Raw genomic sequence first — 15,311 nt, forward strand, 5'->3', positions numbered from 1 at the left:
GGGTGAACTATCCCTTTAAACCTTGTCTGTTAAAACGTGGGATGAAGTTGTTTTGCTAGCATTCATAAGGCATCAGGCCACCAGAGGCATCAGAAACACATCAGTGGTACCTGTCCGCCTCCAGACTGCAGAGAACGTTCCAGCTCATTCATCATCTTCTCAGTGTTGGCTGTGCTCTGATGAACATATGTAGCTGGTCCATCGTGAATCTGAGTGTGGATGTGCTCTTCACTCCTGCCATTAAGGATGGCACGGATCATTTTTCGGATAATATTGCATTTTGCATCACAGATTATGTGTAATTTAATTGTCTGTGTTCTCAAAGGAAAGCTTTGATATTTTTATTTCTCATATTTGTGGTTAAGGGTTAAGAAACCTTTATAGCCAAAAAATAGATTAGCTTTATAAATTGAGGCACATTTTTAAATTTGACTTAAAGCTAAATGGTTTAGCCCATTCTTCTGTAATTTTAAGTTAATAGAGATTAAGTTTACGGTTATTTATTTATTTATTAAACATTTATGCAGAAAAAATGACTTGTATGGGGATTAATCAGTGGCATGGGGACAGACAATTTTTTAAAAAAAATATTGTGTATAATAAAGCCAAATTAATAGAAGGTCAGCGATCAAATCATTTCTTAAAATCTGTCCATGTAATTAAGTCATTAACGGCAAAGCAGGAATATTATAGTTAACTAAAACCAAAACTAAATTCATAAAACAACTTTAGTTACTTGAAATAACTGAAATAAAAATAAAATATTAAAACCTTAAACTTTTATTTCAGCTAGCTGCCAAGACAGCATTTCTCATATTCATTCAGTTGAACTTGATGTACTAAAATATCTTAAACTTAAATGGTAATTATCAAAAAACTATAGACTTTTTTTTTTAATTATAAATATTACAAAATTACTACAACTTATCAAAATGAAAATAAAAAATATTTTTAAAAAAACGTATTTTATTTCAGCTATTTGTCAAGGCAACATTTCTCATTTTCATTTAGTTCGATTTAGATGCATACTGAAATACAAAATTAATTTTAAAAAAAATGTAGACGTATATTTTTTTTTAAAACCCAAAACTAATAAAAATGACAACCATGCAACAAAAACAGAACAGAAAATATAAAAAGAAAAAAATAAAGAAAACTGTAATAATATATCACTGATACTAAAATAACACTGCTGCACAGATCTATTGCAATGCTTATACAAAAATTTGCATAATTATTCTCCGGATCACTGATTAAACACTGCCATTATGTGTCTGTATTGAATTAGTCCTGATGGATGAAACAGATTTATTTGTGCTGGTCATAGTGCGGTCAAATCAAATGATCACTCATCAGTCTGTTAGTTTCAGGTGTCACAGCGAATGACAGAATGACAAAGCGTTCTATCACGTGCGACTCACATTTTTCCTGTTGACAGGTGTGCTTCTGGTACAGGGAAGATGGCTCTAGATTCTCCATCTCTCTGAGTCGACCTGAAAGTGGACAGATGTGTGAAAGAAAGTTCCGTGTGATGCAGGTATCCAACTGTAAAATAATGGGGATATATCTGAGGATTTTTTTTTCTTTGCGGCTAGCAGTGATTATGATATCCCATGTGTCAAAATGATTGATGACCGTATAATTGATTAACCTCTTGACCTTACCCCTCCCCTTGCCCTAGCGATGACCTTACCCCGTGCCCTAGTGATGACCTTGGGTATCCTCCGGGGATGAAAATGGCTAATGTGCATGGTCACAGAGTAGAATGTCTATTGATTAATCTTTGAACTTTGACACAATGAAAGTCATGAGGGTTATTTTTGAGCTCTGACATCAGGTTGTGTCACATGCAGCTCCCTCTCACCCAGCACAGGGGAATTGCTGGGGATAGTGGAAGTGATAAAAAGAGGTTTTCTAATAATGAAATTAAAAATTTAACGTATCATGAGTATGAAACACACACACACACACGTATATTTCAAAAGATTTCACACTACCTGCAGTTGAAAAAACATTCTGCTTCTTTAAAAGAATATAAATGCAATCATTATAAAATAAATATCTTACTAAAAATCTACTGAACCAATTATTTTAGTTTAGATAAATAAAAAAATCATCTTACATTTTTAGAGAGTTGAAGTAGCTCCTAACATATAGTTGCCCATACATCGTATGAATGGGGTTTACAAAAATGCAATAATTGAAATACAAAAGATCCTAGAGTGTTTCAGGTGGGTTTAGCGTCCAAGATGAGACAGTGCGAATGTTTTGTTTTTATTAAGACTTTAAATTAAAGTATATTTTTTATTTATCAGGTGATGTGACACTTCAAATTTCGAATTATTTTACATAAGTCATCTCACCCATGTGAAATGTTCAATAATTCCTTGAGTTGTATCTGTAAGAAAAATCACCACATAGGCCTATCTTCAGAGAGAGCTGACACACTGAAAACATTTAAAAAGTGTGAAGCCTCATGCGGTCACCATTGTTAAGCTGATTATAAGGTCCTTCTAATAGCCACCACATCTTTTCCATAGCCATAATAATTTTTGTACTGTAACTGCATATTCTATCCCGTTCACCTAAACATGACCATCCCAGAAAACATCTCAGTTACGTATGTAACCCTCATTCCCTGAGTAGGGAACGGAGACATTACATCTTGACGTCGAATGGGTTTTCGCTTAGAAAGCCAATCCACTTCGAGAATATAAAATGACCCAATGGTAAGAATGCCATGGGTCTGGAGAATTTGCATAGTGTAACTCCGCCCCACCTCGTGGGTATATAAGGAAGGACGCTGGCAACATGCAGTTATGTTTTAATGCTGAGGAGCCGAGACTGAACTCAGGCGTTCCCGCAGTACAGCGGAAGTGGCAGGGAGACGTATTGTCTCCGTTCCCTTCTCAGGGAACGAGGGTTACATATGTAACCGAGACGTTCCCTTTCATAGTCACTCCGAGTTATGTCCTGATGACGAATGGGGTTCCTAGTCTAATCACGCCACCTCGGCTGTCTTCCAGTGCCCTGCGTAAGTCTGAGCTCCCTGTCGTGAGACTAGCACGGACGAAGGAATACCAAGGTACACTGGGAAGCATATCTCAGTGGAGATATCCAACACAATGCCTAACCGAAGGGAGGTCTTAGGAATAAACATATGGCCCGAGAGGGGATAACTCCCGGGGTGGCAAGGTGGCTTTCCTTGGGAAAGACAAGTGCTCAGAGAGGCTTACAGTGGAAATACACACATGGGGGGCTCCCATGGGGGGAACCATGCACATGGAGGCACCTAGCCAATGCGAAAGCTGCCACAGGCATAGACTCTGGCATTGATGTGAGCAGTACTGGAGGAATTCAGGGCTTCTCTGGAAACTCACCTGAGGAGAGTGGGGGCAGGTACCTGAGATGACACTGGCTCCACTCGGAGATTGTAGAATCTTGCGAATGTGTTGGGTGTGGCCCAGCCTGCAGCTCTGCAGATGTCTGTTAGCGAGGTGCCATGCGCTAGAGCCCGAGAGGAAGCCACACTCCGAGTGGAGTGGTCCTTCACACCAAGGGGGCATGGTTTACCTTGCTGCTTGTATGCCAAAGCAATGGTGTCCACTATCCAGTTAGACAACATTTGCTTGGAGAGAGCCTTTCCCTTCAGCTTCCCACCATAACAGACAAAGAGCTGGTCTGAGGTCCTGAAACACTGCGTTCTGTCTACGTAAGCATGGAGGATGCGTGCTGGACAGAGCAGTGCCAAGGCTCGGTCTGCCTCCTCCAGGGGCAGCGCTTGCAGGTTCACCACCTGGTCTCGAAAGGGAGTGGTGGGAACTTTGGGCACGCATCCAAGCCGGGGTCTCGGATCACTTGAGAGTCAGCCAGCCCTAATTCCAGGCACGCTTCGTCAACCGAAAATCCCTGCAGGTCCTCTATCCTCTTGATGGAGGCCAATGCAAACAGGAGTACTGTCTTCATAGACAGGATCTTAGGCTTAGATGATTGAAAAGTCTCAAAGGGAGCTCTCTACAGGGCAGATAAGACCACTGCGAGGTCCCAAGAGGGTATGAGGGGAGAGCGAGAAGGATTTAATCTCCTCGCTCCCCTCAGGAACCTGATGACCAGGTCATGCTTCCCCAAGGACTTACCTTCAACTGTGTCATGATACACTTTGAGGGTGGGGGGAGACAGCCTTCGCTCCAACCCTTCTTGCAGGAAGAAAGGCATTACACTGATCGGGCATTTTCTGGGGTCTTCTCAGCGAGAAGAGTACCAGGTGATGAAGAGGCTCCACTTCTAGTGGAAGTGATTGTAGCCACCACCAGAGGTGGTAGGGTACTCAAACCTAGCTCGTCCCGGCCAGGCACCACACTTAGAGGTTCTAAAGATTGGGACGAGGGTGCCAGAGGGTGCCCCGTCTCTGAGAAAGGAGGTCCTTCCTCAGAGGAATTGGCCAGGGAGGTGCCGTCGCTTGGAGTACTAGTTCGGAGAACCAGGTCCGGGTGGGCCAATGAGGCGCAACCAAAGTGACCTGCTTCTCATCCTCCCTGATCTTGCAAAGGGTCTGTGCAAGAAGGCTCACTGGGGGAAACGCATACTTGCGGAGGCCCCGTGGCCAGCTGTGCGCCAGTGCATCCGTGCAGAGTGTGCCCTCGGACAGGAAATAAAACTGGCTGCAATGGGAAGAGTCGTGGGAGGCAAACAGATCTACCTGTGCGTCGCCAAACTTTTCCCAAATCAACTGAACCGACTGGGGATGGAGTCTCCATTCTCCAGGAAGAGGCTGAAGCCGTGAGAGCTTGTCGGCTGCACAATTCAGGTCTCCTGGAATATAAATGGCTCAAAGCAACCCTCAGATACTTCTGACTACATAGGAGGTGGTGGCGGGCCAGTTGCGACATACGGTGGGAGCATAGACCACCTTGTCGGTTGATGTACGATACTGTTGCGCTATTGTCGGAGCGGGCTAGCACGTGCTGGTTCTTGAGCAATGCACGGAAGCAGTGCAGAGCTGAAGCGGCCTCATATAAAAGTAATCAGAGCAGCGTAGCTGCGGCTTCAGATGCCATATGCCCCAGGAACCTCTGAAATAACATCAGTGGAACCGCACTCTTGCCCTCAAACTGTCTCGGGCAAGTCAGCAGGGACTGCATGCGCTCGCTCGTAAACTGCGCGCACATAGCGGCCGAGTCGATTTCCAAACCGAGAAAAGAGATCCTCTGCACGGGGGAGAGTTTGCTCTTTTCCCAGTTGACCTGAAGGCCCAGACGGGCAAGGTGTTGGAGCACCAGGTCTCTGTGTTCGCACACCTGGTCTCAAGCTAGGATCAGCCAGTCATCGAGAGTTCAGGATACGAACAAGGGCTGCCTCAACGACTTTCGTGAAGACGCGAGGAGACAGGGCTAACCCGAATGGGAGAACCACGTACTGGTATGCCCGCCCCTTGAAAGCAAACCATAGAAACGGTCTGTGTCGAGGAAGAATGGAGACCTGAAAGTAGGCATCCTTTAGGGGCGCCGCTTAACCTGGCGTTTAGCGGGGCCGGAGCGGGCTGGGACGCCTTTGGGCTGAAGGCTGCTGCTGGGGCCGAGCGGGAGGGGGCGGGAGCCACAGGAGGGCGTCCTCGGTGGCGAGCAGGCTGAGGATTCTGTGCCGACAGCTGGGTGGAGGCAGCAGCAAGCCGTCGGGGCAGAATATGTTTCAGAGCCTCGGTCTGCTTCTGGCCGGTGGAGAACTATTGGGCGAAGTCCTCGACCACTCCCCTGAAGAGGCCAGCATGGGATATGGGAGTGTCGAGGAAATGGGTTCGCTCGGCATCTCTCATATCGGCCAGGTTGATCCATAAATGTCTCTCCTGGTTCAAGTTAATGGACATCACCTGACCCAGGAAGCCTGCGGCCACCTTCGTCGCCAAGAGAGCGAGGTCGATGGCGGCATGCAGCTCATCGAAGAGCCCTCGGTCTGTCCCGCCCTCTTACATGTCCCTGAGCATCCATGCCTGATAAACCTGCAGCATGGCATGCAAAGAGGCGGCGTCCTGCCCCGCAGCTCTATAGGACTTCACGACGAGAGTCGCCGAAAACCTACAGGTTTGGAGGGGTGCTTTGGGTCACCACAGGAGGAAGCACTCTGAGGACACAACTGCATCGCAACAGAACGTTCCACCGGGCGAACCCCAGTTTACTCTTTGGCCGTGGCCCCAACAAGGGGAGGAGAGGTGGAGGAGGTCGCCGAGCGATCATGGGAAGACGAGGGAGCCTTCCAGGACCTCGTGACCTCCTCATGCACTTTCGGGAAGAATGGTATTGGGGGCGAGCGCTGACGTGGATCAGCACTCGCAGCACCCAAAAACCAATCATCCAGCTCGGGACAGGGCAGAGGGTTCCACTCTATCCTGATGCTCGTGGCTGCCTGGGAAAGCATTGCTGTCATATCGGGATCTGACTCGGACAATGCTGGCACGCCCGAAGGCGGCAGCACAACCGAATCATCTCCTGCGGACCCGAGCCCACCTTCTGATGCAGCAATGGACAGTTTCCTCGTCTGGAGCGCCTAAAGAAACACGGGGAGCGTCAAAGCCGGTCCAGTGCACTTGATCGGGACGCTCGCGGGGTGCGGCACGCAATGGGGGGTGTGGACCGAGGTATTGTCATCGGTGCTTTGTTCCACACCATCACCATCAGGTCACCATGGCCACCAGCCGAAGTACCACCTCTTGTGGAGGGGGTAGATCGGGATGTGGATGAGGGGACTCTCGCTCTTGTGAGGTCATCACATCTCGACCGCAGTGTCACGATGGTCATGTTCCCGCTCGAGAACATGAGCCATCCACAAACGCTGCCTTAGCGTGATCTAAGCCCAAACACGCAAGGCAGCGTTTGTGCCCATCAAATTCAGAAACAATCTGACCGCAACCAGAAGTGCACGGGCGTGACATCTTTAAAAAGACGTGCCACGTGCAAGCTCTTTTGTGAGAGGGAAAACTCTGCAGATACTGAAGCGACCAGGCAGAAACGCACGACTGGCAAATCACTGCACAGATCAGCAGGCAATGTGATTCTCACGGGAATCCCTGTCAAACCAACACCTGGAGTGAAGCTCATCTTTAAGAGTGAAGAGAGATGATCTCAGAATGGTGAAGTGAAGAATACTCTTGGCTCCGGAGCGAAAACATAATTGCATGTTGCCAGCGTCCTTCCTTATACACCCACGAGGTGGGGCGGAGTTACGCTATGCAAATTCCGCAGACCCATGGCATTTTCTTGCCATTGGCTTGTTTTATATTCTTGAAGTGGATAGGCTTTCTAAGCGAAAACCCCATTCGTCGTCACAACATAACGTCTCCGTTCCCTACTCAGGGAATGAGGGTTACAAACGTAACCGAGATATTTTCTGTGATGATCGTGTTTAGGTGTACGGGATAGAATACAAAAATCATTATGGCTATGGAAAGCCCCACCATAACCCAACATGGACAAAAATGCTGATTGAATATTTTCATATAAATGAGATTTAAGAGATTTCATAATGTTTTTTTTTTTCTTTAAAGTTTTCAACAATCTATCCCAGATAGCACACGTAGGTCTGGCCGACGTCGGCCAAACATCGAGCGTCGGCCTCCCTCCCTATAACACCGCAGAGGTATCGGCCAGGCATAGGCAGAACTCCTGTTAGTCAGTTTATCTATTCCCCAGCTCCGTTACAGCGGCTTTGGGTCGGCCCACTATACGGGAGGCCGGTGTTTGCACGGGTCCATCTCTTTGCATTCAAACAACATGTCTTTTATAATTAACCATTTTGATAAAGGATGTGATATGAGAAATGGTCTTTTTAGACGTAGTAGAGCTGTAGGCTGCACAATTTAAAACTCTCAGTCTCAGACATGCTCGGCTGTGCTGCACGCGCTGAATTAAAGTGACGGTTCGTGGTCAAAATGAACAGATTGACATGAAAATGTAGTAGTCTCACCATAAATGCATTTAATTAAATCATACTAGGCCTACTATTTTTCAAAGACAGATTTTTACTTAAGCCCGGGGGAAAGCATTTAACACTTACCAGAAGTAGGCTAGGCTTTAGCAAAAAATAACTAATATCTAAAAATGCATAGGCCATTGCACATATTAAAGGGTCATAGATCTCCAAAATTAGTTTTAAATAAATAAAAATCTCATAAATATTAAATTATTAAAGTAATGTTCTAATTCGAGATACTTATATTTGTAAATGCTGCATGCTTTTGACGTGGTTTAATCTATGGGTTTAATCAATGGCCGTGCGCGTGAACTTTCGAGTCGCTTTCAAACACTGGAGTGGCGCAGAGTTGCCATGGAAACGGCGCGGGACCACTGCGACTGACAAGCAGCAAAACTCCCTCTCTCGCTGTTGTTTTCAATGCTTTCAGGTAAGATTAGTCTCTAAGAGCACACAAATAATGTACACACAACTGTTCTTGACACTTCTCTTACTTGTAATTGACACGCTTTTGTTGAATATTTACTTTATAGACATGGTTTAGTGTCTTCGGAAAAAGTCCGTTAGCATCTCAACCGTTTTCAGAAGAGGTTACGCTAACGTTAACGTTAAAGGCTGATTTATACTTCTGCGTCGGACATAAGCCCAATTAAAGCCCAATTTATACTTCTGCGTCCAACTTAAGGCTGATTTATGCTTCTGCGTCGGGCCGGAGCCTCTACGCCGTAGACTACGCTTTGGTTTTAATTTATACTTCTGCGTCGTTGTCCGCGTTGACGCACGCAGAGGGAGCATGTGAAACCCGAGGGAGCGGTTTGAGCAGACCAATCACAGCGCTTGCGTCCGCGTAGAATTGACGCGTTGTTACATTTTTGGAGAGGTGCACGTCAGGGTACGCCGAAGGGTACACGTGCTACGCACAGCCTACGACGTAGCTACGGCGTAAAGGCTGATTTATACTTCTGCGTCGGACCTAGACCGGAGCCTCTACGCCGTAGACTACGCTTTGGTTTTAATTTATACTTCTGCGTCGTTGTCCGCGTTGACGCACGCAGAGGCAGCATGTGAAACCCGAGGGAGCGGTTTGAGCAGACCAATATGGAACGCCAAAAGGGTCAAATTTCGCCACTAACCAAACGCGTTTCATTCTCAAAACGCCGCTTTTTACGGCGTTTAAGACGAAAAGACGCCGCAAAGTACGGCGTTCTGTGATACAAACGCCGCAAATTACGGCGTTTACAAAGCAAAAGCGCCGTCATTTTCGGCGTTTTTTTATCCAGCCAATGACGCCGTTTCTGACGCCGCAGGCCATCCATAGTGCGCCGTCATTTGCGGCGCTTCTGTCTGACAAAGACGGCGTAAAAAGTGGCGTTTTGTATAATATTATAATCATCCCCACCCTTTTCTTCAAAGTTCAGCCCATCTAATGAAGTAGATGGAAAGACATATGTAGTAGATTGTCGATCTGAATGGTGATCCTCTTAAGGCTTCTGTTTTTCTAATGTTGTTAGAACTGTGTTTGGACTGTTATCGTGTCATATTTTTATTTCTTCATTGGGCACGTGCAGGCCTATCCCCCTTTAACCTTTATCATATGTGGGTATACACAGTATGATTGTAGACTCTCTTTACATTCATGCTGTGAAATACATTAATTACCAAGCAAATATTATATCTTCAGTAGGGCATTGGTCTGCGTGCATGGAGATCAGTGTCGTTTTGCTCTTAGTGACGGGTTCGACTCCAAGGTCCGACCGTATTTTTATTTCGGCTTTGTTTCTTTTGTATTGGTCTGTTGGGGTATGTCTATTAAATTTCGGAAGACTAACCGATAGCTGACAACATTGAGTAGCAGGCTGTAGGCTACTTATTAAGGAAATGACAGCAGCAACTGTTTTAAGTCCGTGTACAGTGGCTTAACATTACAAATTAAAAACGTTTTAATTTGTAATGTTTAAAATAATGAATCAAAAATGGACAAAACCAACTGTTAGAAAACCGTTATGGATTTTTTAGGCTATTTTACTAGTCTGCCTATAACCAGACCAAGGAATGGTCCCCGTCTATTAATACATTTTTATTTTTATGGCTTGAACGAGACGTCCGCAGATCCCGCTGCTTCAAGATATATTTATTTAAAAAAAATTAAAAAAAGAAAAACTTTTACAAGATTTTATTTTAGAAAAATACAATATAATTATTTTCAAAAATACACATTTAAAAGAAAACCTAATAAAATATGTAGCATTAGCCATTATGGAAATACAGGAATCTCACAACTTATTATTTACAGTCCATAAAAATAGGGCATGTATTATACTATTATAATACGAGAATATATTTACAGTTTTCCTGTGTATTTTTACTGAGGCAGAAATTCTGATTCTACAGAAAATGAATAATTTAGTGTTACAAAAAAAACCCCATAAAATCGTTATATTATATGACATCAGAATGAACAAGGTAGTACAAAATATATTATTCACTATTAACAATATTAATGTCTATTTGAAGGCAATGGCAGCGTGATAATAAATAATTTATATGTGAAATATATTACAGTCTTGCATGATGGCCAAGAGCAGCGGTGGTCCTCGCTTGGGCTGGCGTCATCTCTTGTTTTAATAGTTCAATTGTTTAGGAAGGCTCTACCTGTGTATCCTGTGAACTGCTAAAATAGTTGTAAATGCAGCCGTGTTTTTTCTGTATTTATTTTAAAATACGTACTTTTATTTTGACATGAGTAAAACCGGAAGGAAGATCTGTTGCGCAGTGAGCTACAGACAAGAGGTAAACGCGCACATGTGTCGGTGATGTTATCTTCTAGTTATTTCTTTATTGTTACTTCATTTTTGCATGGTTTTTTGCTATAATTGTGTGCAAGTTGGAGAATCGTATTTTGACTCTGAAGATTGCTTCTGGGGAATGACTCTGCCGTTGGTTGAGAAGCAGGCTAAAGTGGTCAGTATTTTTCTGTATTCTTTAGCTTCAGTGCGAAGCCATGTGATCCATGCAATGATTGCAATGTTTTATGTTGTCTTTTGTTTGTTTATCTGAACTTTTAGTTCTACGGTGTTAATAAACATCAGTAAAAGGAACCGGAGTCTTGCATTCGATCAATGGGCGGCATAGTAGAACACTTCTGCGTCGGTGAAGACTCCGAGCGGATGAAGACGAACTAGTTGCAGGCCACATGCGGTAAAGGAGAGTCCACGTGAACTGTTCGTGTGAATCCAAGGGGCAAGCGGACAAGGCTACACAAGGAAGCACGTCGAGAAGAGTGTCTTTAAAGTAGCGCAAGTACTGCCATTATAGCCCACGGACATTTATTTTGTGTTTTTTTCTTAGAGCAGCAGTGGACATTCTTTTTTTTTTCCCTGCAATTGATTTTCTAGTAAGAAACAAAAAACTAAGTATATAAGTAAATTGAACATTCTCCCAGTTGAATCTAAGATTTTTAAGTTAATAACAAAGTATTGTTCATACAAGTGAGTTTCATATTTATACTGTGGCAAGAGTTTTAATTATTTTTTACACTTTAATTGCTTTTTATTACTCATTTATTGAAGTGTGGTATTATGATACTGTAGTGTTTGGTGAGCAGTATTCAAAGGTTAAGCTAAGGCAATCAAAGAGATTTATATTTACATCTAATTTTTCAACAGTTCAAGTATCAACGAAATCAAAACTTAAGTGCTAAGACTTTCACCACTAATACAAGTGAGAAAACAAGCATCACATGCATGTTTTGCCAGAAGAAAGGCCATACTCTCCATAGGTGTTTCAAGCTTAGGGAAAAACCAGTTGAAGAAAGAGTTAAGTTTGTACAACTGGAGAAATTATGTTTTGGCTGCCTTAGGATTGGCCATAACTCCAGAGCTTGTACATCTAGGAGTGTGTGTGACTTATGTGGAAAATGCCACCCTACTTGCCTACATCAAGATCGTGGGAAGAAAAACCAAGTACAAGGAGACGAGAATCAACAGTCTGAATCAATTGAAATACAGCAAGCTACCTCTAACCGAGTTGTTCAAGAGAAGAGCAGCACCCATACTTCATCTATTGTTCCAGTCTATGTCTCTACGACAACTGAACCAGACAAGGAAGTTTTAGTGTATGCTTTACTTGATAGTCAGAGTGACACAACCTTCATCCTGAAGGATGCAGCTGTAACATTGGATGCCAAGAAAGAGCCAGTAAAACTCATAGTGTCCACGATAACATCAAAAACAAAAGTGGTTAATAGCCAAAAGGTGCAAGGACTACAGGTAAGAGGCATCAGCTCTGACATTAAAATCAAACTCCCAACAACCTATACCAGAGATTACATACCAGCAAACAGATCGCATATACCCACAAGCACAACTGCAAGGTCCTGGCCTCACTTAGAACATTTGGCAGGTGAAATGTCTCCTGAGCTCGACTGTGAAGTAGGATTGTTGATCGGCTACAACTGTCCACAAGCCTTACTTCCCAGAGATGTCATCATGGGCAATGAAAATCAGCCATATGCCCAAAGGTCTGTGTTGGGTTGGAGCATTGTCGGCTACAGCAACACTGAAGTTGATTATGATCTTGAGGATGAAATCGGTGTGAGCCACCGTATCATCATAAAGAAAGTTCAGCCAGCTACCAAGCCCTCCACTGAACTCAAGTCTGAGGTCCATTTTGTTTATAGAACTCAAGTCAAGGAGATGATCACTCCAGCAGATATACTCAAGGTCTTTGAGTCAGACTTTACTGAGAAGTTCAGTGAAGTTCTAATGTCACAAGAAGATATTAAGTTCTTGGTGACGCTGAAAGAAGGAATCAAGCAAAAGGCAAATGGACATTACGAAATGCCATTGCCTTTCAAGGAAGAGAGGCCAAGTCTGCCAAATAATAAAGTGTGTGCAGAACATAGACTCAGATGTCTGGGAAAACGTCTCAAGAAAGATAATCAATATCACAAGGATTATGTGGCCTTTATGGAAGACCTAATAGCCAGAGGTGATGCTGAAAAGGTTCCAGAGCCAGAGGTAACCAATCAGACCACTTGGTATATCCCTCATCATGGGGTCTACCACCCCCAAAAGCCAGGAAAGATTCGCGTGGTATTTGATTGCTCAGCTAAGTTTCAGAATACATCACTGAATGAGCATCTACTCACCGGGCCAGACCTTACAAATACCCTTGTAGGGGTCTTGTGCCGTTTCCGCAAGGGACAAGTAGCCATCATGTGTGATGTAGAGCGGATGTTCCATCAATTTCATGTTGCACCAAGGGACCAAGACTACCTCAGATTTCTGTGGTGGGAAAGAGGCAATATGGAAGCTCCACCGTCAGTGTTCCGCATGAGGGTGCACTTGTTTGGTGCTGCATTGTCACCTGGATGCGCAAACTTTGGGCTCAAACACCTGGCTGCAGAAGGAAAAGGCAAGTTTAGTGAAGCTACAGTGAGGTTTATACAGCGCAACTTTTATGTTGACGATGGATTAACAAGTTTGGACAGTGAAGAAGTTATTGAGCTTGTTAGAGAGGCAAGAGACCTCTGCAACACCGGTAAACTCCGCTTACACAAATTCATTACCAACAACAAGAAGGTTCTTGCCACAATCCCAAAGCAAGAACTTGCAGAAGTTGCAGCTGACCTGGACATGGCCTTGGGTGAGCACAAGATGGAACGGGCTCTAGGGGTCCAATGGTGCATTAGCTCAGATAAGTTCCAGTTCAGAGTGAGGGTAAAAGAGCATCCTTTTACCAGAAGAGGAATACTGTCTACAGTGGCCTCAATTTTTGATCCTCTTGGATTTGTGGCACCTATCATTTTGAAAGGTAAACAGATTCTACAAAGGATGTGCCAAGACAAGGTAGGATGGGATGAGCCACTTCCTGACGACCTCAGGCCGCGTTGGGAAGCATGGCTCCTAGACCTTCATAATCTTTCTTCGGTAGAGATACCACGGCACTACATACCATTGGCAGCCAAGGATGTTCAGCAGTGTGAACTTCACCATTTTTCCGATGCCAGTGTTTCTGGTTATGGAATGTGTTCTTATCTTAGGGTTGTTTCGAAGTCTGGAGAAGTCCATTGTGCCCTTGTTATGGGGAAGGCAAGGGTTGCACCTACTAAGGTAACAACAATCCCAAGGCTGGAACTCTCAGCTGCGGTCGTGGCCGCAAGGACAAGTGATCTGCTAAAGAGAGAAATGGAGATCAAAGATCTACAGGAATACTTTTGGACCGATTCCAAGGTCGTCCTTGGTTACATTAACAATGATGAAAGGCGATTTCATGTATTCGTAGCCAATCGGATCCAGCAGATCAAATCGAGCACGAAACCAAGTCAGTGGCAATATGTTGCCTCAGAAAATAACCCGGCTGACCATGCCTCTCGTGGACTCATGGCAAAGGAGCTTGTAGAGTCTAACTGGTTCACGGGACCTAGTTTCTTGTGGCAAAAGGACTTTCCTAAGGAAGAAGAAATTAAGCTGAAAGAACTCCATGAGGACGACCCAGAAGTCAAAAGAGCACAAGTTCACACAACGAAAGCAAATGAGGAAAGGTCCCTAACAGACCGACTTCAGAAGTTTTCAGATTGGAAGAGAGGCGTAAGAGCAGTAGCAAGACTTAAGCGCCTTGCAAAGGAGGTGAAAGGTCTTAAAACAAGATCCAATGAAGTTACGACACTTGAAGAAAGAATGGATGCTGAACAATTCATAATCCATGCAGTTCAAGAAGAAGCATTCAGGGGTGACATCAAGGCTCTTAAACAAAAGAAAGAGGTACAAAAGAGCAAGTCAACCGAACTGCACAAGTTGAACCCTTTCATGGACAGCCAAGATATCCTGAGGGTGGGAGGTAGATTGACACAAGCAACACTCCACCCTCATGTCAAACACCCAGCTATCCTCCCCAAAGGACATCATGTGTCTCGATTGTTGATAAAGCACTATCATGAGAAGGTGAAGCATCAGGGTCGTGGTATGACCATCAATGAACTGCGCTCCAGTGGGATTTGGATCTTGGGGTGTAGTAGTGAAGTTTCATCACTCATTTTCAAGTGCATCAAATGCAGGAAGCTCAGAAAGTGTAATCAAGAACAAAAAATGGCCGACCTTCCACCAGAGAGGACGGAAGCTACCCCTCCATTTACCTATAGTGGTATGGACTGCTTCGGACCATTTTATGTTAAAGATGGAAGAAAAGACCTGAAGAGATATGGGCTTCTATTCACCTGCATGTGTTCACGTGCCATCCACATTGAGGTACTGGATGACCTTTCCACTGATGCCTTCCTGAATGCGTTGCGCTGTTTTATTGCCATAAGAGGCAATGTAAGCCAGCTTCAAAGTGATCAAGGCACAAAT

General features: G+C 44.2%; 1 protein-coding gene across 2 annotated transcripts in view; it reads right to left on the reverse strand.

The window, feature by feature from the left end:
* Positions 1–15,311, reverse strand: part of LOC143746763 (utrophin-like) — a 100,654-nt gene that overhangs the window by 10,249 nt on the left and 75,094 nt on the right. For both annotated transcript variants that reach the window (XM_077238813.1, XM_077238817.1), the window contains 2 exons: positions 1,422–1,493; positions 111–234 (listed from right to left, as the gene is read on the reverse strand). In XM_077238813.1, coding sequence (XP_077094928.1) covers positions 111–234; positions 1,422–1,493 — 196 coding nt within the window. The remainder of the gene's footprint in view (positions 1–110; positions 235–1,421; positions 1,494–15,311) is intronic.

The sequence above is a fragment of the Siphateles boraxobius genome, unplaced genomic scaffold (genome assembly GCF_051911475.1).
Source record: "Siphateles boraxobius isolate OS27281-9 unplaced genomic scaffold, OSU_SipBor_1 22, whole genome shotgun sequence".
Classification (NCBI taxonomy): domain Eukaryota; kingdom Metazoa; phylum Chordata; class Actinopteri; order Cypriniformes; family Leuciscidae; genus Siphateles; species Siphateles boraxobius.